At 53.3% G+C, this 25,015-nt stretch overlaps 1 protein-coding gene across 7 annotated transcripts in view; it reads right to left on the minus strand.

Annotated features, from left to right (window-relative positions):
- Positions 1-25,015, minus strand: part of LOC144730689 (MDS1 and EVI1 complex locus protein EVI1-B-like) — a 268,787-nt gene that overhangs the window by 13,378 nt on the left and 230,394 nt on the right. For 4 of the 7 annotated variants that reach the window (XM_078611376.1, XM_078611373.1, XM_078611377.1 and 1 more), the window contains 7 exons: positions 24,764-24,962; positions 20,591-20,738; positions 18,936-19,116; positions 9,270-11,112; positions 8,372-8,462; positions 6,454-6,713; positions 5,257-5,334 (listed from right to left, as the gene is read on the minus strand). In XM_078611376.1, the coding sequence (XP_078467502.1) occupies positions 5,257-5,334; positions 6,454-6,713; positions 8,372-8,462; positions 9,270-11,112; positions 18,936-19,116; positions 20,591-20,738; positions 24,764-24,962 (2,800 nt within the window). The remainder of the gene's footprint in view (positions 1-5,256; positions 5,335-6,453; positions 6,714-8,371; positions 8,463-9,269; positions 11,113-18,935; positions 19,117-20,590; positions 20,739-24,763; positions 24,963-25,015) is intronic. The other 3 variants (XM_078611379.1, XM_078611375.1, XM_078611374.1) reach the window with 3 other exon arrangements.

The raw sequence follows: 25,015 nt of genomic DNA on the forward strand, positions 1-25,015 counted from the left end.
TTAAATATATAAATGTATATTTTATTTTTAAATCATCTTGCCACCCCCCCCGCCCCAATGTGAAAAATGAACGAGCCATGAATTAAGCTTATTTCCCAAGGCGTCGCGATTCCAAGTTAAGAGACGCACGGTTAAATTATTAATATTACTTCCAAAAACGTTGAGCAGCGTACGAAATTAATGGCATTTTCTTTCTTTTCCTGTACGACACGACTCAAAAGGAGTGGAATACTTAACAAAACAAATGTTATACATAATATAAAAAAAATATATATAAAAAAAAACTCCACGTTGAAATTTAATTCAGGTGACCAATGGGGAAATTGAAAGTAAAATAATAAAACGAATGAGGGCCTCTGTTAGCCCCCGTAATAAATCAGCTCCATAACCCTGCACCAGCAGAGGCATCAATCAGCTGTGTCAGTAGCTGGGGGCAGCAGGGGGGCGGGGCGGTGTGTGGGGGGCGGTCTCGCGGGGGTGCGATATTCGAGCCCCCTGTGCACTAAGACACGGTGTCCGGTTACACAAGGAAAATTAATCATCGTCGTTAAGTCGACGAAGCTTTTTCCTTTTCAACAACAATCATATTTTTTTTAACGTCCCCTCCCCACTCCTTTACGTTCACTCCCCCCCCCCCCTCTTAATTATGTTTCAACTCTAACACCGGACTCAAGTCAGGAGACACGAGGTGTCTACTTTTGAATTCCTATCGCGTTTTTTGTATTGTTGTTGTAACGTTCTGACCTGACCCCACTGGACGTCTGTGAAAAAAGAAGAGCGTTCTAGCTCATCGGATTTCTCTAACATATGGCTACATATTCAGATTCTGATTTGGGAGCGTGGCTGAGCGGTGGCCCACCGTCAGTCAACGTCGGCTCAACGTCGTATTGTTTGCTGGGAAATTGGGAAGTCAATGGTGATTGTCCTGTTGAGAGACAGTCTCCTGTCATGTAAACAGGAGGTGAGTGCCAATGTCTCAATATTCATGTGATCCTCTCTAGCCAGTTAATTTGCGTAGTGAAATCGCTTTGGTTTCTTGACAGTGCGCACACGCCGGTACCGCTGTGCACACGCGGGCACCGCTGTGCACACGCTGCTCGAGACAAACACAGCAACGCTCGAGGCACGAAGCGGCGCTGATCTCAACGCACAACATCTGTGAGTGCGTAGCAACGCGGACGCTCAACATATGGCACGTAAAAATTACACACACGTGTGCGCGCGCGCGCGAAAACGCGCCACAAACAAACATCAAGACTGCGCTATTATTTTTTGCTGGAGCCCGAATTTACTTTAAAAGGGAGATGAAGTTAAAAGGAGTGAGCGTGGGGGAGGCGGCGGGGGGGGGGCTGTGCAACGCCTGCGCCACGCAGCAGCAGCAGCCGCAACAGCAGCAGTGTCTGACTTTTTTTTTGCGCGCGGAGATGCCAGGGATGGCGATGTCTGCGACGATAGCGCACGGGACAAAAGGGCCCGCTGTGTTTGCGTGGCGAAGTTCGCCGCGAGACGGCTGAACCACGGGGGGGACGCCCACCACCTCGCTCGCCAACTCGACTCCGAGCCGAGCCAGCGAGCAGAGCCAGCCAGCCGGACAATTTGTTCAAAGCAACTTTTGCGTTACTTCAAAGCGAGCTTTCGCCCCAGCAAGCGTGCACGCAATTACGATGAGCGATAACGCCCCGCCGTGGCTGGAATCGGCGTGCGTGCGGGGCGGGCGCGTGTCCGTGTCCACAGGTCGTCGTGCCTGCTTGCTGTGTGTACACGCATGCTCTGCGCGTGAACTGGGCGCCGCTGGAATAGTCAACCTCAGCCGCTCGAGCAACGCGAGGTCGCTCATTTCCCCTCGACCTTGCTGCCCCCCTTTTAGTCTGGGGGATTCATCCCCCCCCCCATGATTGGCTTCCTGTTCCCCTGACTTTTACTCTTGTCCAGGTTCAAGATCTTCCTCCTCTTCTCAGGCGATGAACAACTGGCTAGAGAGGATCAGTGTTGAGTTCTAGGTCTGCGCTAGAGTGTGTGGAGCTCTAACGAGGGTCTAGGCTGCAGAGTGGTCAGGATTGTGCATTCGTGAACAAATTACTGTTCCATTTGCCTCTGCAAATGCGTCACATGCTTTGAGCAGGTGGCGTGTGTGTCAATGCGTGGTGAGTGGTAGCGTAGTGGTTAGCGCACTGCGCTACGAACCCGTTCACGACCAATGTCTGGTTATGGGCCTTCCCCAGGTCGAATCTGCCTTAAATGAGTACCTGGTGTGGTGTAAACATCTGCACCGGGGAAGCAAAAGTGGCCAGGTGTGGTGCTGGTCACCGACGCCCAAGCGAGCTGTACCGGCCTTCATAGGTGGTCACTAACAGCACTTGCCTCAACAGTCTGTGGAAAGGCTACAAGGGGGAGATCTTTGCCTCGGCGTGGACGTGTCTAAGAGAGTGAGCCCAGTTGTGCCCTTACGGCGTGTTAGTAAACTATTCACAACGGTGGTGGCCACTATGCTGCTGCTGCTGCACACGGCGGTCAGTGAGTTGGTGGATCACTGCACAGATGTCGCGAAACTCCCTCCCCCATGGGCATGGAGGAGGAGCCGTACCCTGGCTCGACAGGAGAAGGCTGTTCAGCAAGCGTGGACTAATTGCCGTCTGTTTCCATCTGTACGGGGATAGAGTGTTGCTGCCTCGCACCCGTGGGTTTTCTCCGGGTGCTCCGGTTTGGTTCCACGTGTATAATAATAATGATAAACACTCATCATTAAGTGGCTGAAAACATCTAAAAATAAATTGTCCTAAGACTCGTGGCTTTCCTGGATAAATAAGTGCGTTATTATATTCTCAATATCACGCACGCACGCGCTCCCATTTACGGACGAACGGCACCAAGCCCACGCCTACGCTCAACCCAAGGAACGAACTCCCAGGATCCCATCTCCCCCCCCCCTCTCACGCGCGCAAGCAAAAAAAGCAAGAACGGACGCGCGCACGTGCACACACACACACGTATATATATTTTTAAAACCTCCATCTAAATTACAGGCTCAGCATTCAGAGCGTAATCAGTCGCCCATTAGCCGCAGCAAAGAGGAGACAAGCGTAACAATTCGTCACCCATGCAGAGGTCAGAACCGCCAATTTCGAGACTTCCTGCGCATGTGCTTTCTGCCGCTCCAGCCAGACAATGCCGCGCTCTATGCGCTAACATTCACGACGCCCGCGCCGGGATTTTCGTCGGCAGAAAAGCGCCGCCGCCGCGGCCGCCGCCGCCACCGCGGTTATTTTGTCAGCTGAGATCCATCGCGGCCCCCACGAGCGGCCGGGGGAGTTTACAGCGACGAGAGCCGCAATGCGTCCACGTTTGTTTGTTCGCTCGCGACCGGCGGTTTAAATATAAGAAATAAATCCTAATTCGTTTATCGCCAATACCTTTGCTTTCGTTTCGTTCACGAGTCTACGGCTCCGGAGTGGCCGCATTTTGGAACGCCGTCGCTGGGACGTCGGCCGTTCTCACGACGGATCGAGCGCGACATCGCTGGGGCGTTCGTTTGCTGTCGCCATTCTCGCCCATCTTCTCTCCTCTCGCCCAAGTTCTCATAACCACGCGCTCGATTCGAGGCAGCGAAGTGACGCTCGTCTGTTTACAACTCCATCAGTGCTGTGTTGGTTGTTGGCCGCTTGGCGGGTTTTTACGCCTCTGGGCTCATCATTTAATAATAATGATAACAACTATCTTTCGAGATGTTTAACGTTTTACTTTCAATTTAGCATTGTAGAATCTGTTCGGTGTAGAGATATTTGCTTTTGAGATATATGACCGTGCATTATAATTCCTTGCGCTAGAACCTAAGTTGACATTTACCTCAAGGATCCTTGCTGTTGTAACGTTTTTTTTTTACCCAAATCTCCCTCACAAAAAAGGAACCTCTCTGCTCTCAGCTGGCTCTTCATCGTCATCATCATTGTGCACGAAAGACACAAGTGCGAGGATCACAAAGTCAAAAAAGGAGTAATGGTAGGATTCAATAACATCTGGAGAAGCAAGCAAATCAGCTACAGGACCAACACTGACCATCTTAATGACATGCACGTTCAGTACGGCTTTGTATGCCTGCGAGACTTGGACGTTGAAATAAGACTAACAGAGATTAGATATTGGCACTGGAAATACATTGCTACGTAAGAATACTGCATCTAAACTGAGCCCAAAGAGGCATTAAGAAATAAAAGTTGCACGTAGAAGAAGACCTGGCGATGCAGGCAAGGCTCTAAAACAGTCGAGGAAATTCACTGTTCGAGTCGCACAACGAGCAGCAGACGTCGGCGTGGACGAGCCGGACAAATTTCACTTCCGTGGGCGGGGGGGGGGCTCGAGAGCTCCTTCTCGTGGAGGCGCTTCCAGCAGCAGGAGGCGTGAGCGGAGAAACACTGCAGGGCTGTTGCATTTACCTTTTACCTGTTGCGAGTGGAGTGTGAATTGAACGTGAAGGTGCGCGCGTGCGCTCTCTGTCTCTCTCTCTACGGCGGCGGCGTCAGCCGTGAAAGCCTCAAAGGAAATGAGCGGCTCGGCACGTTCCACTTTTCTGTGGCTACGGCCGCAATGAATGGAGGGTCTTGGACTCGCGCACACATTTTTTTTGTTCAACGTTCCACTTTTTTCTTCTTTTTTCCCTCCCTCCCTTCCCACCACAACCCCCCCCCCCGCTCTGGCAGTGATTATCAAAAGCACATTTTGTCCAGCCACGGTGTCGGGTTTAGAGACCTCGAACAGCGTGGGTGAAACCGGCCCAGGGTTCGGCGTGTTTGCGCAAACGTCGTCGTTAAAAAATAAAAAAGAAATCGGTCTAGAACGAGGGGGTGGGGGGGGGGGGTCGGAAACCTGTGGATCTGGAGCCGCGTGTGACTCTTTTTAAGGGCTGCTTCGTGACCGTTATTTATTAATGGCCGCCGCCGTCTCGTATTCACCCCATTTGCGTTGCGGCTCTTAAAATATTGAGGTTTTATTTGACCGAATTCGAAAAAAAAGTGTTTCTTCTTGAAATTTTGGTTCGCCGACTCCCTGGGCTAGAAGGTCCATCGGCCAATCCATTCAAATTTAGTTTTCAAGAGGAGATGGACTCTTACTGCTAATTACAAATATTTAATTGTTGCCCGCAGTGCTGTGCCAAAGCGCCAGGTTCATGAAGCAAACGGACTCGTCTGGGTTTCACAGCGAACCGTCTCCCGTTGCCGAGACGCGTGTCCTCCTCCTCCACGCTGCGATGGCGGCACTGACCTGTACGGCTGCTCGCCCGTGTGCGTCCGTAAGTGACGCGTCAGGTTCGCCGACCTCGGGAAGATTTTTCCGCAGTATCTGGAAAACGGGAATCACCGCCGCAAATAGTTTAGCGAATTCGCACACACACAGAGCGAAAGTAATGTTCACAAGTAACAAAAAAATACGATTCTGTTTTACGAATTACAAAATCTATTTCTGTTGGTCTTTCCACATGGAAATATTCACAACTATAATGAGCCAAGAATGTATGTGTGTCCTGCGCATGACGTCACTCCACATTGACCAGCCCCCCTCATTAATAATCATGAACAGGTGACGTCACTGCACATCGAACAGCCCCCTTCATTAATAATCATATAAGGTGACGTCCTCCAAATGGACACCCCCCCCCATTAATACTAATTAGTGGCTGACGTCACTCCACATGGGGGGGCGATGAACCTCCTCCCCCCTCCTCAGCGTCAACTTACAACCCTCACTACAAAGGCAGAACCTTCACATCACGCGATCTCCGTAACGCTGTTGAGACATCGAAGTAAAAAGGACGTCATAATGAACAAGGGATTATAACCTTTACATGAAATAGGTCTGTGTCATCGTGCCCAAATTGCACACAAATTGATACAATGAATATGAACGTCGCGGTCTGCTTTTCGCTTGCAAGTTTCAGATTTACTGCAATACACCCGTCCTTGGACAGGCAAAAGGCGAGTAATATGTTCTCGTCCATCAGCCAATAGGCCTTGCAGACCAATATTATTCAAAAGCATTTTATGTAAGCAAGTAGACTCTGTCTTCTTGGTTCTTTCGGTAAAGTCACGTGACTTTACCGAAAGTACCAAGAAGATGAATCCCTGCAGTCACGAAAGCTTTAAATCGAAGTAGACTCTGGTCAGACTGGTTTCCACCTTCCGGGTCTCATCAGCAGTGCCAGGCTTGTTAGACACCTGTCGTTGGATTGCCAGCTGTCATTGGCAAGAGCACTCCCATCTGACGAGAGCGTCGTCCCATTTGGTCGATCTGCTCTGAAGTCTGCGACTCTCTCATCCGCAATCAATATTAAACAACCGGCGTATGACTAAAATAGAGATGTAACAAATCGATCGAATCGAGTCGCCGTGCCCCAACGGCAGCGCCGCCTTTTGCTGCGCATCGCCAGGATGCCGTCGGAAGCCTCCGTGCGAGCCGGCTCACCGGCACGAGTAGCGCTCCTTGCCCTTGCGCAGCATGGCGTCGGTGAGGACGGACGAGGGCGTGCGGAAGTCGAAGGGCGGCGCGTGGTGGTGGTGGTGATGGTGGTGGTGCGGCACGGCGGGCCGCAGGCTCTGGGCGGCCGCCACCGCCGCCGCCGACTCGAGGGAGAGGCTGCCGAGCCGCTCCAACTTCTCCGCCACTTTGTGCATCCCGCCGCCGCCCATCGGCCCGGGCAGCACCGACGACGGTCCCAGGCTCTGCTGCTCGTCCCCCACGTACAGAGACAAAGATCCCCACCCCACGTAGCCTTGACAAAGATTCCCATCCCGCGTAGCCTGAATAGATTTGTTCGGGGCTGTGAGCGAGTAGGCACCAACTATGAAGGCTGGCACCAGCTACTCATTTAAGGCACATGCACGCACATGCGCGTGTCAATACACATGCGGACGCACACACAGACGCGTACACAAACATGCAGACATGCGTGTGCGCACATAGAAACAGCCATATTGGAAAATTATATATTCATCCAAGCAAAATTCAAATTATGTTAAGCAGCAGGGATTGGTGAGTTAAAATAATGTAATAAACATTTTTTAAATGTATGCAGTGGTCTAATCACTGTTATTATAACTGTCTATCTCACGTGACCTATGATGTTTAATGAAAAGACTTACCCAGAATCTCTGTACGAAGAAGCAGGAGACAAAAGGTAAACACGCAAAACATTCGTGTCAATTGTGACAATGGATAGAATTCCGAGGTGTGGTTTCCCTGCACCACACGGACGGTGTTGGCAGGCGACGAATGCTCCCACGAGGCCTTTGGTAGGCTTTACAAAGGCTGGGCTTTGCCAAAACAAGTGCTGCTTCTTTAAAAAAAGACCGGTTTGGGTAAATGAAGAGATTGAACATAAAACAAATATTTATACTAACTTTAAAAAAATTATTCCAACTCAAGAGCAGTGCATTTAATAACTCAGGATGCAGTGGATATGAAAAAAAAAGTTATTGTCTGCAAGAGTAATTTTTTTCTGATTTCTAATGAGAAGGCCGGTCTTTGCGCACCATTGGCAGCTATTATTTAATGAGTAGTTACACACATGAGAGTAAACCAGAGCACCCGGAGAAAACCCGCCCAATGCAAGGGGGGGGGGGGGGCGCCAATGCTATCTCCATACAGATGGAAACATCTTCATATATAAAGGGACTGCAGAGCTCGGATAATTGTTGGAAGCACCAGTTCTCCACCTTGCTGCTGCCTTCCAGCTTGGTGCGTGGTTTCCTCAGCAATTGTGAGATGCAATTCGCATGAACCATGTCGCTGTATAAAACTCGACATTATGAAACCAAACGAAGGAATGTAGAACATTCCATCACCGCCTCAACACCCATGCGAGTAAGAAATCACTGTTACACTTGCGCAAAACTGAATTCTCATTGCCATTATCATATCGTGCATGGCAGTCAGCTGGCCGATTGATAAAGATCCTCCATATAACCTTAGCAGGCTGTTGGGGCAAGTGCTGTTAGCGCGCACCTATGAAGGCCGGCACGGCACACGAGGCGGTCGGTGGCCAGCACCACGCCCGACCGCCTTTGTCTCCCCAGTGATGATGTTTACACGCCGCACCGGGTACTCATTTGAGGCTGAGTCGACCCAGGGGAGGCTCAGGACAGGTTCAGATCTTCGCCACCGGTGTTGGCCGTGAGCGGGAATCGAACATGGGCCGGCCGGGTTCATAGCGCAGCGTGCTAACCGCTCCCCCGTAAGCACAAAAATAAAGATCTCCCGTATAGCCTTAACAGACTGCAGGGGCAAGTGCTGTTAGCGAGCACCCATACACACACACACACGCGCACCCACACTGCACATCGGCACAGCATGTTCTCACGCACTGAAATGGCCGGCCGCTCACCTGGGGATGAAGCAGCAGGTTGGGTGATGGTCGAAGGTACTTCTCCTTGAGCGACTCCATCGGTTCCATCTGCCTTCTCTTCTCTACCCTACTTTGGGGCACAATGACAAAGCATCAATTAGCTGGGTCATAGCACGGAGCCGCCCATCGTGTGAGAGCGTGCGGAGCGAGTCCCTGCCTTCACGTCAATTAATCTGCTTTCATTCGTACAAAGAAGTAAAGTGCGCTGGATGTCCGTGAACAAGAGATTGATAGCTTATCGGATTCCTCCAGTGGAAATAATGATTCTGATACGATTTAAAGTAGTAATAATAATGATGAACGATGCTGCGGAGAAGATAAATAACATGAATTCCCGCACCTTCGATTAGAACGATTGACTACGTACGGTGTGAAAGAAGTTCAGCATACTTACATGCAACATATAGATTACACAGATGATAGGTCTCTTTCGTACCAACATCTCCACGTGAAACATAACAGTTGGGGTGCGTACGGAATACTTTAATAATTTTAATGTGGAGAGAGACGCATTGTCTGGATATTTCATTTAAACAGAGCCCGTCACACCAACATACAATAATGTATTTTTTACATGGAAGCCTAACACTATTAAGATAGCTAGTACAAGATATTCAGTATAAAATATCAACAAAGCGATGTACCCCCCCTCTCCTTAGGAGTGTGTTTGTTCCCTACAGACAAACACACACACACGGGGAAACAAGAGGACAAACAGAGACACACACACACGCACTCGGGCAGGGAGAGCGCTGCTGGGTGCCCATTGGCTACTTCTGTCAGGATCCGTGGCAAGACCTCCGCTTGGTTGGCCAGCGTTCGCTTCCGGCGCCGACGGGCGCCCCTCGCCGCCTCTGGCCAGCGGCTTCAAGCTCACCTGTAGATGGGGTCCATGAAGAAGGGCGACGGTTTGGCATACTGCAGGAAGGGGTGCTGCGCCAGCGCGGGGGCCGGCGGGGGCGCGCCCCGCTCTCCAAACACGTGGTTCCTGTGCGGCTCGGGCCGCCGCTGCCCGTTGCCGACGCCGACGCCGCCGCCGCCGCGGTTGCGCCCGGTCACGCTCAGGTCCAGCGGCTGCTCGTCGGCCCCCCGCCGCGAGGGGGGGTGGCTGTGCGGCGAGGTCGGAGCGCCGCCGCGGTCGCGGCCGCCGCCGCGGTCGGCCGCGTCGGCCGGCGCCGGCGCCCGCCCGCCGCCCGACACGCGGCGCTTGCGCAGGTCGCAGGGAGACTCGGCGGCGAACGCGGCCGCCGCCGCCGCCGACTCGGCCTTCGCGGCGAGGGAGGAGCGTTCGAGCGCCGCGGCGGCGTCGCCCAGCGGGAACGCCGAGTTGGGGAACGCCGGGATGAACGGGAACGGGAAGACGGAAGGGTACGGCAGGTGCGCCATCTTCTTGTCAGAGAAACCCACGAGGCTCGTGCCGAAGTACCTCTCTGCGATGGAGGCGATGGCCTTGATGGAGTCGTTGACCGAGCCGACGACCCCGGCGGAGGAGGACGACGAGGAGGTGGCGGAGCCCTGCTGGTTGGCCACCGACAAGGGGAGCGCAAACGGCGGCTGCCGGGAGAAGAACGGCTTCTTGCCGGAGCTGCCGCCGAGGAGGCCGTTACGAGGCGGGGTCGCCGGCGCGGCCGCCTTGCCCCCCTCCATCTTGATGGCGTCCGCCCGCCGCTTCTTCCTCCGCTCCTCCTTCTCCGCGTCCGTGTCGCCCTCCGAGCCCGTCGTTGGCTCCAGGTCGCTGCCCACCAGCGAGCTCAGCCCGGCCTCTTCCTCCTCCTCTTCCTCATCCTCCTCCTCATCCTCTTCATCCTCCTCGTCCTCCTCTTCTTCCTCGCGATCCTCCTCCTCGTCCTCGTCCGCGTCGCCCTCCGTCATCTCGTCGCTCATCTCCGACAGCTCCCCCGTGGACGTGCGCCGCTGCGCGTCCCCGGCTCGCTTCTTCTCCCCAACGTCCACCGCGGGGCCGTGGGCCACGGGGCACGAAGGCGACGACGGCGACGACGGTGACCGCTGCGTCGGCATCGCCGCCGCCGCCGCGCCGCCGCCGCGGCCCTCCTCGTCCCTGTGCGGCTGCTGCTGGCTCCGACTGCCCTCTCCGTACAGCCTCTTGAGCAGCAACTCGGGCCTCGAGTAAAAACTCGACAAAGACCCCGCCTGCTGCTGCTGCTGCTGGTGCTGCTGGTGCTGCTGCGGCGGCAGCGGAGGAAGCGGCGGTGGCGGGAAGAGCCCCGGAAAGTGCGCGGCCAATGGAAATCCGGACGCTGCCGGGAACGTGAGCCCCATGGCCGCGTGGTGATGGTGCTGCTGCTGCTGCTGCCGCAGGTGGTGGTGGTGGTGGCCGTCCTGCCGGAAGAGCTCCGCGAAGGTCGTCGGCGGGTGGTGGTGGTGGTGGCGGTGGTGGCCGTGGTGGTGGCCGTGGTTGGCGAGGGAAAACGGCACGAGTGAGCCCTTGTCCGGCGCTGAGCCGGGAGGAGGCGCCGGCCCCAGGGGGTACATGGAGCCGGCGCCGCCGAACGCGAGGGCGGCGGCGGCCGCGGCGGCCGCGGCCGAGGCGGCGAAGTGGCCCTTGCCCTCGCAGAAGCGCCGGTGCTTGTTGAGCGACGAGGCCGTGGCGAAGAGCTGCCCGCAGCCCTTGCAGCGGATCTGCGTGCGGCAGTCGGCGTGCATGCGCTTGTGCCGGCACAGGTTGGAGAACTGCGTGTAGGACTTCTGGCACACGTCGCCTGCCGCCGGACAAACGCAGGGGGGGCGGGAGGGGACAAGACAAGAAAAGGTAAAGGCGCAGCCCTGCAATCGCTCGCTCGTGCCAGCAGCTGGCGGAGGGGCTGCCCTGCTGGAGGGGGCTCTGGAGATGCCCTCCACAGACGGGACATTTTCCCGGCTCGTCCACGCTGCTCGGACGTCTTACAGCTCGTTTCGTGACTCGAACAGTGAATTTCCTCTCGGGAGGGTAGCTTGGCCTATTCTTCCACACTTGATTGATGATTGTCCGTGGGAACTTTTTGTTGCAAATTGAGGGGGAAAAATTGGCTTCTTTATTGCCGGAAAGGTTAAAGCCTATTCTTTTTTTCATCGTTTACAAAAACGTCTCGGAAGGGGTGGGATTTACCCACACTTCACCCCACTACACGTGACTTGCCCAACGACGGACTGCGCTGTACCCGTTTATGCAGCCGGTGAACGGAGGCTGAGGCATTTAAAGGGACTTGCTCAACGTTTCAACTGCCGAGCCGCGACGATGGCTTCCAACTGATGCCTGCTGCATTGAAGGAGAGAAAGAGAGGGGGGGAGTCGTTTGAGGTCGAGGGTTTGGGGACACTGAGAGAACGGCGCAGCCATCGAGTGTGCAGGCGGTGCAACTGTGCTTAGGGGCCTGGGTGCCAGACTTCACAGAGGGAAGCCACGGTGATGAGATGTTAACAACTTCGCGTGGTATGCAGGAGGTCCGTGGGTTCGATCCCGACCCTGACGCCTGCTGTTTATGTGGAATTTGCATGTTCTCACTGTGGTCGCGTGGATTTTTCTCCAGGTCCTCCAGTTTTCCCCTCCACATTTAGAATCAACACGCGTTTAGAGTATTTGGCCGCTATACATTTCCACGTGACAAGCCACTTCGTTGAGCTATCATTTGTGGCCAGGTAGCTTCTGGAAGAAAGTGCTGTATAGCTCAGTGGGCCTTACCTGGTAAAATAAACATATTTTTAGTTCAATTTTGGAAGAAGGCAGCCCTAGGTCAGGGGTCGGCAACCTGCTGCTCCGGTGCCGCGTGCGGCTCTTTAAGGGCTGCTTCGTGACGCTGTTTATTAAGGACCCCACACCGTCTCCGTATTCACAGTGCATTGCGGCTCTCGAAATATTGAGGGGTTTTTTTCCGAATTAGAAAATAAATGGCTCTCTTCTTGTTATTTGGGTTGCCGACCCCTGCCCTAGTTCCATCCTGGCACCAGGACTCATGCCGACGACGCTGTGCCACTGGGGGGGGGGGGGGGGCACGCAGCGCCACGTTCATGGGCCCCCAAGGCTGCTAGAATCCGGGCTCCCACCCCAAGGCTACCTGTGACCACGCCAAATGTGTCTCTTTGCCATGACAAGGCAGCCAGGCGACACCGAGGTTTCACAATGGCCACGTCATAGTCGACTTTAATTACCGTAATCTCTCATTAAACCGGGCTGCTGTATGCGGTGAGTTTGACGAGGCGTTTCGAGGGTTCAGTCCAATCGAAGTCTCAGCGACATCTCCATCACAACTGAAGCTGCCCCCCCCCCCACTCCTAGAGGCGTCAACGCTACCTCCCAAATCACCACGGGACTGTGAGCTCCAGGTCCCACCTGTAACCACCTGCATGCCCCCTCGCACGGAAATGCTGCTTCACATAAATCATGGATCGATGCTGAAAGGAGATCTGTTTTATTTTATTCCTCACACTAAACACGAAGGTGATCAAATACTTGCCGACACTGCAATAGGACTGAATTCTGAAACGTCTATGAAGAATATACATGTATCCATGTGTTTCTGTCTCTCTGTTTCATGCTCGATCTCCCTCTCAGTCTCTGTGTGTGTCTCTCTCTGTCTCTTTCTCCCACTCTGTCTCTGTCGCTCACTGTCTCTGTGTCTCTTTCTCTCCATCTCTCTCCCCTAGATCTTTCTACCACACCCTCTGTCTCTCTCTGTACTTCGATCTCCATCTGTCTCTCTGCTTCTCTCTCCATCGCTCTCTCTCTCTCTGCCTCTCTCTCCATCTCTCTAGATGCCTCTTTTCTTTAATTACGTCTCGGCGAAGCGCAGCCGTAATCATGCGGATGACGACACGTGCTGCACCGCCGCTGCGCCGCTGGGGGAGATGCTGTCCGCACGGCGCGGGGCACAGCGATTGACGCGAGCCCTTCCTCTCCCGCTGACATATGTTGCTAATTTAGCGGCGGCTTTAATGAACTGCCATTCGGAGGAGTTTATATTTAATTTTCTTGCCTTGCATAAACAAACAATTGCATCTGCAGGGCACCCCAGTGATAGCCAGATTTTTTATTTTTTTATTTTTTTAAGCCTGTCACTCGTATTAAGTAAACGTGAAATTGTTGTACTCCCAAGATAAACAGAATTATCGAGGATGTTTGCAAAAAATGTTGTTGCCGATTCATGAGAATCTCATGTTTTGATTTCATCTGCACATGCTGTTTCAGCGTCTGGAGCTGTCTGAACGTCCGTGCGAATCTGACGAGAGCAGACAGAGAGTCGCAGCTGCGTTGTTACGATGCGTAGACGCCTCTTGATCCAGCACTTTTGGAGGCTGGGTTTGGTAGATCTCACATCATTGTGACATCCCAACACCCATTGGGCTAAGTCAGGTGGCCAGGAGACAGCAGATCTTTGAATGCATCTGTGCGAGGCCTCGAGTGTTACCCGCCTAAAATGTTTGGTGGCCTTTCTCCGGGTTCACTAGTCCATGGGCCAGGGCAGAAATCGGTACCACCTAAGGCTGTACCAATTTAGTCGCACGGCTAATAAGAGTGAATTACTTGATTACACCACTGAACCCTAGATGGTTGTTGGCCTCATTAAGACAGCAGAACCACGAGAGAGAGTAATGCCATCTCAGGGAGAGTAAAGTTGAGTGATGTATCTGGTCTGGGGCTCATGGACTAAATGGCCAAACGTACTGATTGATGCACGGTCCTCTTGAGACTTGAGAATGAGTGAGGCTTCCCTGAGTAAACATAGGGTACGGGGCTACTCTCACAACTTACACGGGCAACACGGGCTTTGAAGAAACCAAGAAACTTCTGCGCCAATCATAAATATAATAAAATAGACGCAAACAACATCGGATATTGATCATCGATACAAAGCAGGCGGCGTATAATGGAAGTAATGAACAACTTGGACATGAATCACAGCACGCTGCCCATTTCCCTTAACTCCACCGACTAACTCTCATCACTTTGCGCAAATTATAACGACACCACGAAGAGGCCGCTCATTAAAGCGGCCCTGGGCAAATGGTGCAGATGCTTGGCAAAGACAGCGGCGATTTTAACCGTGGATTAAAAACGAATTTCTTTAGAACTACTTTTCGTGTTTAGTTTGTTGTCCCCGATTAGCACAGTCGGCTCCGAACGGTGTGAAAGAAGTTCAACATGCACACGTACATACCACATGACATCGGTCTCTGCTGGAGCCATCTAAAAAATGAACACTATATGGTTCCACAGGGCACACTGGGATGATGAATATGGATCGCATATTTCACGAAACTAGTTTTTGAAGGTGCTTCTAAAGTATAGGTAAGGTGACAAAAAAACGAACGAAATGCGAACAAAAAAATGGGTCCCAATTGCAATTAACAGATGATTCCTTCTTGACGACAAACTGCGGCCAAGTCACGATTCTATACGGGAAGCCGTCGCCTTGCCGTCTCGGTCAGCGCAGGGGTCACCGGTTCACGGCTCAATCACCCGGCGCGGCAAAGCAAAACCGCGGTGCGAGTTTCTTAAACCTCCCCCCCCCCCTTTCCCCCGCTTGTACCGCCCTCTGTCGACCCGGCCGTATAGATTGGTAGCCGTGGTTAGCCCGTTGGCAGGTCACGCACGTGGTGGTGGGGGTAAAACGTGGGTTACTCCCACCCCCTTACAAGGCAGCTTTGTCTAGTGTGGAGCAGTAGGCCAAAAGGCCTCTAGCAGAGAGGTGGGGGGGGAGGAGGTGCGGGCCCTCGGGCGCTCCCTGTCAGCCGAGAGTCTTCGGCCAGCAGCGGCGCGAGCCCGGCAATTGCAGGGCTGCGCCTTTAGCGCCTCCTCGTCACCGTCGCGGAGTTTTACCGCGACTCAACTTTGCGTTGTTCCGCCCCCCCCACTCCTGCCCACGCCACCGGCCCACACAACCCCCCCCCCACCCCTACAAACCCCCCTTGCTCTTTGCCGGTAGCTGCACCCCGTCTCTCGGCACTTTATTAATTTAGTGACATTTGTCTCGGCCACTGCAATTTACGTGAGTGCGCCGATGAAGGAGGGCGAGAAAGTCATTAGTGGCCGGGGGTGAAACGTCGCGTTGGGCTAAGGGGGTGCGCCGGTGGGGGGCACACCCCCACCGCCCCCCCCCTCTCCAAACCCGGCAGGGCGGCGGCCAGCGCGCGAAGGGCGACGAACCATAATTAGCTGTCAGGAATTTAATTAGGCCTGCGACTGATGAACATGATATTAAAGATCCGGGCACATGTAAATTTCACCCGCGATCCATCTGTTAGCGTGGCTTCTCATTAGGGACGCTCCCCGCCCCCCCCCGCCGCTCCTCTCCCGTTATTAACGGGGTAATTAAGGAAGTCTGCGGCCCGAGTCATCGATGGGTTCTAATTACAAGGGGTCCCCCGGACAGACCGGGACATTGTAATCTAGGATAATGATCGGCGAGTTTTACAAGCGCTTTGTGCCCCCCCCCACCCTCTCCCTCCTCCTCCTCCTCGGTCGCCCTCCTCCCTCTCCCACCCCCCACCCCTAGTGATCTCCCGCCACATGCTGGTCAAATGTTACATCTGTAAGAAGTACGAAGTTGGCACTGTCGTGGTGCTGCAGGCGACGTGTTCTTGCGCTGTAAATGACCTCCTCCTTTAGCCTAACGAGCGCTGCGACGCAGAGTCTGGTGCTCCTCCTCCTCATCACTTCTCCTTCGGGGTTTAGAGAGCTCTGGGCGCGCGGAGCGAAACGTCGGGACGCCGTGACCAGCGACACGCGGCACACGACCCCCAAACACGGCGGCGGCGACGCCGAACCGCACAGCTTACGGTTCATGGAGTCTGAATGAAGCCCCCCCCCCCCGTAGGGAGAGCGAACGTAACTTGAAGGTGAAGAATGTCACGGCCATCGCCCCGTCGGAGGACTTGCGCCAGACGGGTCGGCGACCAAAACAACCACAAGAACCGTTTTTGTCGAATTCAGTAAAAAAAAAATCTGTATTTCAAGATGCCACGATACACGCGGTGAGAATACGAGACGCCGGCCCTTAATACATAAGGTCACCAAGCGGTTCCTTCGAGAGCCGCACGCGGCTCTCCGGAGCAGCAGGTTGCCGACGCCTGCACTAGTGCCGCCGAGGTTGAGCGTCACAGAGGGGTGAACCCACGTGAGCGCCGTCGCTGCGTCGCGATTTTTGCCGCCGTTGAAAATAATTCGAGCGGAGATTTGGTTCGAACATGGAGGGCGAATTAAGGCCACGTCATTATTGTTGGCGGCGCTATGTTAAAAGCTCAGCATTGCTATGGCCTCTCAATGGGATGCCCACAATGAAATTCCCTCGGGGTGGAGCAGTCTGAATAGGTGGTGGTCGTTGTCTTGCTGACCTTTGCAGGACAATGGATCACGCTGACTGGGATCCGAAGTCTATACGCTGATGCTGCATTGGCAGTGGTGCACAGGCACAAATAACAAAAAGACTCACTACACAGTTCGGTCAAATAACACCGTGGCTTTTAAAAGAAAAACAACTATAATAGGCAACGTTTCAGGCAATGAGCCTTCTTCATGACGCATAAATAGAGAGGCTAGAGAGATTTAAAGGCTTGAGAGATGTAACATTAAATTCTTATCAGGCCCCATAGTGTTTAAGTGCAGTCTCCAACTCTCATTCACTCCGTCTCTCTGCTATGAAGAAGAGCCATAGGTGAAACCTCCGCCAATTACACACCCCTTCTTGCAAGGCGACTTGCAGCGTTATTGACGAATGAGTTGAGATTTTCTGTCAGTGGCGTGGAGGAGCTCACTGCCCGCCGCTATATCACGTGGCTGCTCCACACATGCGGATCGCGCAATCTAACCGTGGTCGGAGCTTCCGCGGGGCGAGGAGGCGCCGGTAAGATTAATTTATAAAGTCGATTTCTCGCTCCGGCTCTCCGCTCGGACGCAGCAGGTTAACGTTTGAAACCCGCCGGGCATCCTGCACGATCTTTTTTACTTTTTTTCAAGTGAAGAAAGTGCAAACAGAACAGCGGGCATTTATTTCTAGATTTGAAGCTTTTGTGACTGCAAGGATTCATATTCTTAGGTTTTTTCGGTAGAGTCACGTAGGTAAAAAAATTAAAATTAAAATTAATAAAAGTAAAATAATAAAAAAAATCACGACGTTTCGGAGGCAACACAAGTCTCCGTCATCAGGTCGGACTGTCATTTATTTCCCAACTAATCTCGTGACGTGCTCTAGTTTTCTCGTACTTTTTCTCGCCCCCCCCTCTGCTCTTTAACATCATGCACTTTTTTTTTGCTTTGCGAAAGACGGCAAGCGCCGGCGAGCGCCAGCGAGGGCTGCCTCTACCAGGGACGACGCGGCTCGTGCCGGCGGCATTAGCATAAGTTAATGCGGCGTTCTAAAAACCCCATCGCATGACACGCATTTGACAACCCATTCGTCACCCGGTTAAGCAATCAGCTATGACAACTCATTATTAGAACCATCAGCGTTCTATAATGAACCTTTACGTACTCGGCAAACGAGACAAATGGATCGCAGCACCATCTGCACACGTCCATCTGTTTTTTTTTTTTCCGCAAGAGAGCAAAACCCCAACTTTGAAAAATCACAGTCCCCCCCGACGTCCCCCCGACGTCCCCCCGACGTCCCCCCGACGTTCCCCCAACGTCCTCACGACGTCCATACAACGTCGAGTCAGCACTTTGACTGTAAGTGGGGGCACGGTGAACTGGCGGCATCGGCTTGCCGGGTCACTCCGAGTCCCGTGTTCGCAACTTTCAGGAAGAAAAAGAAAACCGATACGGGAAGACGTACAAGACAAATACCCAGCTGGATACGGGTTTATTCGCTCCGAATAATCATGGATAATTGGATGTGAAACTCATTTCAAGTGTTGTCTCATGTTCATTTGCTTTAATCAGTAGTCCCAGTGATAACTGGACCACGGAAGTTGAGTCACCATATGTTGTGGTGTCACCACGTGCGGTATATTGGAGCCATACAAGAAAACTCTTAGTGGCCCAAGCAGCTCAAGGGACTCCGGATTCAACCAAAATATCAGCCTAAGATCCTAAAAAAGATGAAGTACGATTATTTATGTATTTAAAGCCAGTTAAATCACTCCCATCGCTATCTGGTGTACGCACATTTACTCCCATGTCGACACACCTCGACATTGGTGTCCAGTTCTCTCACCTCACTCTCGCGTCTCTGGCTTTCTACTCTCACACGTGGATATTTATAAATCCAAAGGGCCGGGCCCCCACAAGGCATTTCTTGATTAGGGTCCCCAATGGGCCAGAGCAACCACCACTGGCAACAACAACACAACAACAACAACAGCAGCAGTCGCAACAGCATTTATGATGCTGACGATGATGCCGACCCTGCTAATGATGATGATGTTGACGACGCTGATGATGCTGATGATGATGACGACGATGGTCCTTGCAATGACGACGATGCTGGCGATGACGCCGACTATGCTGGCTATGATGCTGACGATGACGCTGGTGATGCCGATAATGACGACGACGAGGCTGGCGATGACGACCACGATGACAACGGCAGGAGAGGAGCGGCAGCACTCACAGCTGAAGGGCTTGATGGTGCTGTGGATGTGCCGATGCTGCTTGAGGCCGGACGACGTCGCGAACGTCTTGCCGCAGTCAGTGCAGGTGTGTGCGCGCGCCCCGACGTGCTGCGAGCGGATGTGCCGCTGCAGGTTGCTGGGGTCGGTAAACACCTGCGTGAAAGCCACAGCGGTGAACACCTGCACGGAAACCACGACTGTGAACACCTGCACGGAAACCACGATGGTGAACACCTGCACGGAAACCACGACTGTGAACACCTGCACGGAAACCACGACTGTGAACACCTGCACGGAAACCACGATGGTGAACACCTGCACGGAAACCACGACTGTGAACACCTGCACGGAAACCACGACTGTGAACACCTGCACGGAAACCACGACGGTGAACACCTGCACGGAAACCACGACTGTGAACACCTGCACGGAAACCACGATGGTGAACACCTGCACGGAAACCACGACTGTGAACACCTGCACGGAAACCACAATGGTGAACACCTGCACGGAAACCACGATGGTGAACACCTGCACGGAAACCATGACTGTGAACACCTGCACGGAAACCATGACGGTGAACACCTGCACGGAAACCACGACGGTGAACATCTGCACGGAAACCACGACTGTGAACACCTGCACGGAAACCACGATGGTGAACACCTGCACGGAAACCACGACTGTGAACACCTGCACGGAAACCACGACTGTGAACACCTGCACGGAAACCACGACTGTGAACACCTGCACGAAAACCACGACTGTGAACACCTGCAAGGAAACCACAATGGTGAACACTGGCACGGAAACCACAGCGGTGAACACCTGCATGGAAACCACGACGGTGAACACCTGCACGGAAACCATGACTGTGAACACCTGCACGGAAACCACAACTGTGAACACCTGCACGGAAACCACGACGGTGAACACCTGCACGGAAACCACGACTGTGAACACCTGCACGGAAACCACGATGGTGAACACCTGCACGGAAACCACGACGGTGAACACCTGCACGGAAACCACGATGGTGAACACCTGCACGGAAACCACGACTGTGAACACCTGCACGGAAACCACGACGGTGAACACCTGCACGGAAACCACGACGGTGAACACCTGCACGGAAACCACGACTGTGAACACCTGCGTGAAAGCCACAGTGGTGAACACCTGCACGGAAACCACGACGGTGAACACCTGCACGGAAACCACGACCGTGAACACCTGCACGGAAACCACGATGGTGAACACCTGCACGGAAACCACGACTGTGAACACCTGCACGGAAACCACGACGGTGAACACCTGCACGGAAACCACGACTGTGAACACCTGCACGGAAACCACGACTGTGAACACCTGCACGGAAACCACGACGGTGAACACCTGCACAGAAACCACGACTGTGAACACCTGCACGGAAACCACGACTGTGAACACCTGCACGGAAACCACGACTGTGAACACCTGCACGGAAACCACGACTGTGAACACCTGCACGGAAACCACGACGGTGAACACCTGCACGGAAACCACGACTGTGAACACCTGCACGGAAACCACGACGGTGAACACCTGGACGGAAAAACAATCGCGGTGAACTACATGGTCATCGTTGTTGTTGTTGTTGCTGCTGCTGCCGTACCTTGTCGCAGTTCTCGCACTCGAAGCGCTTGCCGTTGTCGTGCGACATCTGGTGGCGGATCAGGTTGGACTTCCAGTTGAAGGCCTTGGGGCACTGGTCGCACTTGTACTCGCGCTCGTCCGTGTGGATCACCATGTGCCTTTCCAGGCTGCTCGCAAAAATAAGACAACGGAGATAGGGGGGGGGGGGGTGCGGGGGTGTGGGCAACGACAGGGAGGGTGCAGGGAGGGGGGGGACGTGGCGATGGAGCCGGCGTGAGAACTCATCCCGTATGGAGCGCCGTTCTCATCAAATTAATTCTCCTTTTCATACAAAAACACAACAATTATTTCGTCAATAACGCTGTGACCTGAACACAAAAAAAACAGGTAATGTTATGGGTAACAACTTTCATTGATTAGATATGAATGCTGTTCTCAAAGTCTGGAACTCCCTTCCCTCCCAGCCATCCATGCCGAGAGGAAAAAAAAAGTTTGGTTTCGGCGAATTGATCGTAAGCGGTCAGCCTCATCTCCGCTGTCAAATCTGTGCCACATCCCCCCCCCCCTGCCTATCGCCCTCTCGTTTCTGACAGCATGAGCTGTGTGATTGAGAACTAAACTATTTAAACTATTTTTTTTGACCAGGTAAGGCCCACTGGGCTATACAGCTCTTTTTCAGAAGTGACTTGGCCACAAATGACAGCTCAAGGAAGTGGCTTAACACGTTGAAAATTATCGCAGCCAAATACTCTCAAACGCGTGATGTTGATTCTAAATGTGGAGGGAAAAATCGGAGGACCCGGAGAAAAATCCACGCGACCACGAGGAGAGAGAGACCACAAACTCCAAATATACAGCAGGCACCGTCAGGGTTGAGATCGAACCCATGACCCTCCTGCATACCAGGCGAGGTAGTTAACATCTCGATGCCGTGAAACTATGTGACAACCGGCTAATTTGAAATCGTTATCACGTAATTTACTTGTATTGGCCAAATCAACCTAAATGTGCCCGGGCCTTGTCAGATCTTGGAAGCTAGTCAGGGCTTTAGCCTAATTAACACTTGGATGGGAGACGGTTGGGGCTTGCCAGGTGTTGTAGACGTGATGCTGTCAGGTGGGCTGGGCTTCAGCAGCGTCGAGTGTTACCCCCTCGTACCCTCCCCGCTCTTCCACCACGTGTTGCCAATCCCTCATTAATATCAACTGGCTGGACATACCCCCGATGCAGCGGGACCCTGCTGAGAAATAAAGTCTTGAGACTCGGTCAGCCTGTCCCTGGGTAAATCTTCGGCGTCGTACGGATAAGGTGAGTTTAGCACGTGGTAGGCTTTCGCAAGCAACATTATCCAAAAGAGTTTTTTTTTAGGGTTGGAGCGCGTGAATAAAAATGTGTCATTTAACCCGCACCACCTGAAAATTAGGAAGGTTTGTCACGCAAAGAAAATGTGCCAATTCGTCACTCGTTCAGCACACCGTTGTGTTGGAGAGTCAACCCACAACCCCAAAAACACTTCTATTACGGAGAAGGTGATCGCGCTCAATTCCCGCCAGCTCAGCCGGTACCAACGAGCAGATATCCGAATCGTACGTTATGCCGCACCTCGAGTAGTGCCATGTCAGGCACAGCCGACGCTCTGGAGAGATGGTCTGGCCGAGCTGACTTTAGCAGGACGGATGTCCCAACAAAAAACGACGGGAAATAACGTCGCCCATCGACAAACGTGCAGTGACAACGGGGAGACTATCAAAAGCTCTCGGAGAATCAATTTTGAAACGACCGCCGATAGAATAGATGGCAGTGGTTCTTTGTGAGCCGTATATCGGCTGCCGGTGGCTCAATGGGATCAAGGGTTAGGGTGTGGTGCGTGATTTAAGAGGCCCCCCGATAGACTTGGGCTCAAACCGCCCCCCCCCCACACCTCACAAAAGATCGTTCAGTGCCCCAAATTGCAACACAAACCCAGCGATTCTCCGGATCGGTTCCTCTGGCGGTTAATTGAGAGGTCATCTCGAGAGGACATCTCAAGAGGACAAGGAGGTTGTGCATTGTCAGTGGAAAGGTCCCTGGATTCTGGGACTCAATGCCCGTCCATGAGATGGATCTCTCTCCTACTCGGACTCCGTCTGCCGGGCTTTGAAGAAACAAGCAGCAGCCTTTGGTTGTCTCACGCAAATCTTCGTTTGAAGGGGGCCGCGTTTACGTTCCTGAGATTATGAGCCAGCTGGCCGCCAGGGGTTGGGCACACTGACATAGCCCCCCCCCCACGCGCCCCCCCCCCCACGCTGCCCCCCCCCCCCCACCGCGCCCCCCCGCCCCCCACCCCCATTCACTCGGGGCAACCACAGAGCACAGACTCGGATATTTCTTGACTTATCGCTAAATCAACAAACAATTACACTCGATTTAAGAACGCACCATTTGAGACAAACAAAGAACAAATACACACACTTAAAATGAATATTATAATATATTTTAAAGGTGCTCTTAAGGGGCCGTGAGGTCAAAGCTGCCTTAAAATTTAAGATTAATTTCGAAAATAGTAAACAAACGGATCACCGTAAGCCAAATTCTTGACGTGCAATGTTCATATAATCAAATCCATGAACTTCAACTATTTTATTTTATTCATTTTGTGTCCTTCAAAGGAAAAGTAATATAAATAGGACACCTTTCACGCAATAGCCCTTCTTCATAGCCAAGAGAGAGAAATCGACGTTACATTTCGTTAAGGCGTGATTAACTGAAGTGTTCATTGTCCCCAACGCCCGCGTCGTTAGTGGCGGTGCATACAAATGTTGGTTATAGAATCTGATGAGATCTATTCTCACATATATTGCGTGCGTGTGTGTGTGTGCTCTCCCAAGAGGGAATATACACATACATCACCCATTGAGCTTAATAGACTCTCGTGGAAAGTGCTTTGAGCAAGTACCTATTAAAGTGGATTTAATAAAAATGCGAGTGGTACAGCCAGCGCCAAGCCAGGCATATGCTGTTGTTTGCGAGCACCTATTAAGCCTGGCATAGCGCATGAGGTGGTGGGTTTTCTAGCACCACGCCCGGCCACCTTTGTCTAACCGGTAATGATGTTCACACACCACACCAGGTACTCGTTTAAGGCTGAGCCGACCTAGGGGAGGCGCAAAACCTGATTAAAATATTCGTCACCGTTGTTGGCTGTGAGCAGGAATCTAACTCGGGTCGCTGGGTTCATAACACAGTGCGCGCCAATCACACTACCACTACCCACAAAGCGAAAATGTAATCATGAACTAATACATAATCACACACACACACAGGAACACGGTACGCAGACACACAGACACACACGCGAGACTTTGTAACAGCGTTCACAGAGACGTGCAATCTGCCATAATTGACTCGGACACACCAAGCCGAATGCAGCAAACACGACCGCCCCTCTCTCCCAACAATGTTCCTTTCGCCTGCCTCATAATCCATGCATGGACATTAAAGTTTAATCCTGTTTGCCTGTGAAGTTATGAGATATGGCGCGAAACGCAATTCAAACAGAATTACTCAAAACAGCGGCTCATCTACCGTAGGTGGGGGGGCGATCGAGGCCTGGAGAGGCCACGCTCGCTTTCGAGAGAGACATAAAAATCCAAACAAATCCGCGCGAGGTGCTTGCGTCAGAGCGTCGAGCCGGCAACAACGCTGACGGCCTAAGGTTCGAACCCGGGCAGACACGGAGTAAAAACGATTTCTACACGACGCCCCGCGGCAGCGCGTCTTTTGTTTTTCCACTGCAGAGGTCATCGCTGGGGGTCAGAGGGGTCAATGCCACCAACTCTCCTCCGCCAGGTCCCGCGCGGCCGCTGCGACGGCAGAGACACGGCGGCCACCTCCACGATCATCGCCGACAACATCGTTGTCCGACAATGATGGCGGCGGTGTCGGAGAACGGCCCCCAGAGGAATGGAGACTCATCGCACGGGTGGAGACGCGACATGAACAACAAACAACTGATGACGCCGACGGTGAATCGACGAACAGACGCATCGCCACGCAATCTGCAAAACGACGACGGCCGCTCGATTGCGTTGACCGGAACGAAACGGACACCGCCGTGGCCGAACGACGCGCGGCGTCGGAGAGCCGCGACCCCCTCTTCGACGACCCCCGGGGCCGGCGGAAGCGACGAGACGCCGGGGCGACGTGGCCTCACCTGTACGCATTGGGGAAGATGCGGTCGCAGTCGCGGCACTCGTAGATCTGCCCGGCGTCCGGCGTCGCCGGCGAGATCTCGGGCCTGAGCGAGGCGAGCACCGAGCTGCCGCTGTGGCACGAGAAGCGCTGGTGGTGCCGCAGGTCCTGCTTCGAGCGGAACAGCTCGTCGCACTCGCCGCAGCGGAAGCGCGGCTCGTCTGTTGCACGCGCGCAGACACGCAGGGCGTGCCGTCGTCGTCTTCATCATCGT

The sequence above is a fragment of the Lampetra planeri genome, chromosome 36 (genome assembly GCF_965212315.1).
Source record: "Lampetra planeri chromosome 36, kcLamPlan1.2.h2, whole genome shotgun sequence".
Classification (NCBI taxonomy): domain Eukaryota; kingdom Metazoa; phylum Chordata; class Hyperoartia; order Petromyzontiformes; family Petromyzontidae; genus Lampetra; species Lampetra planeri.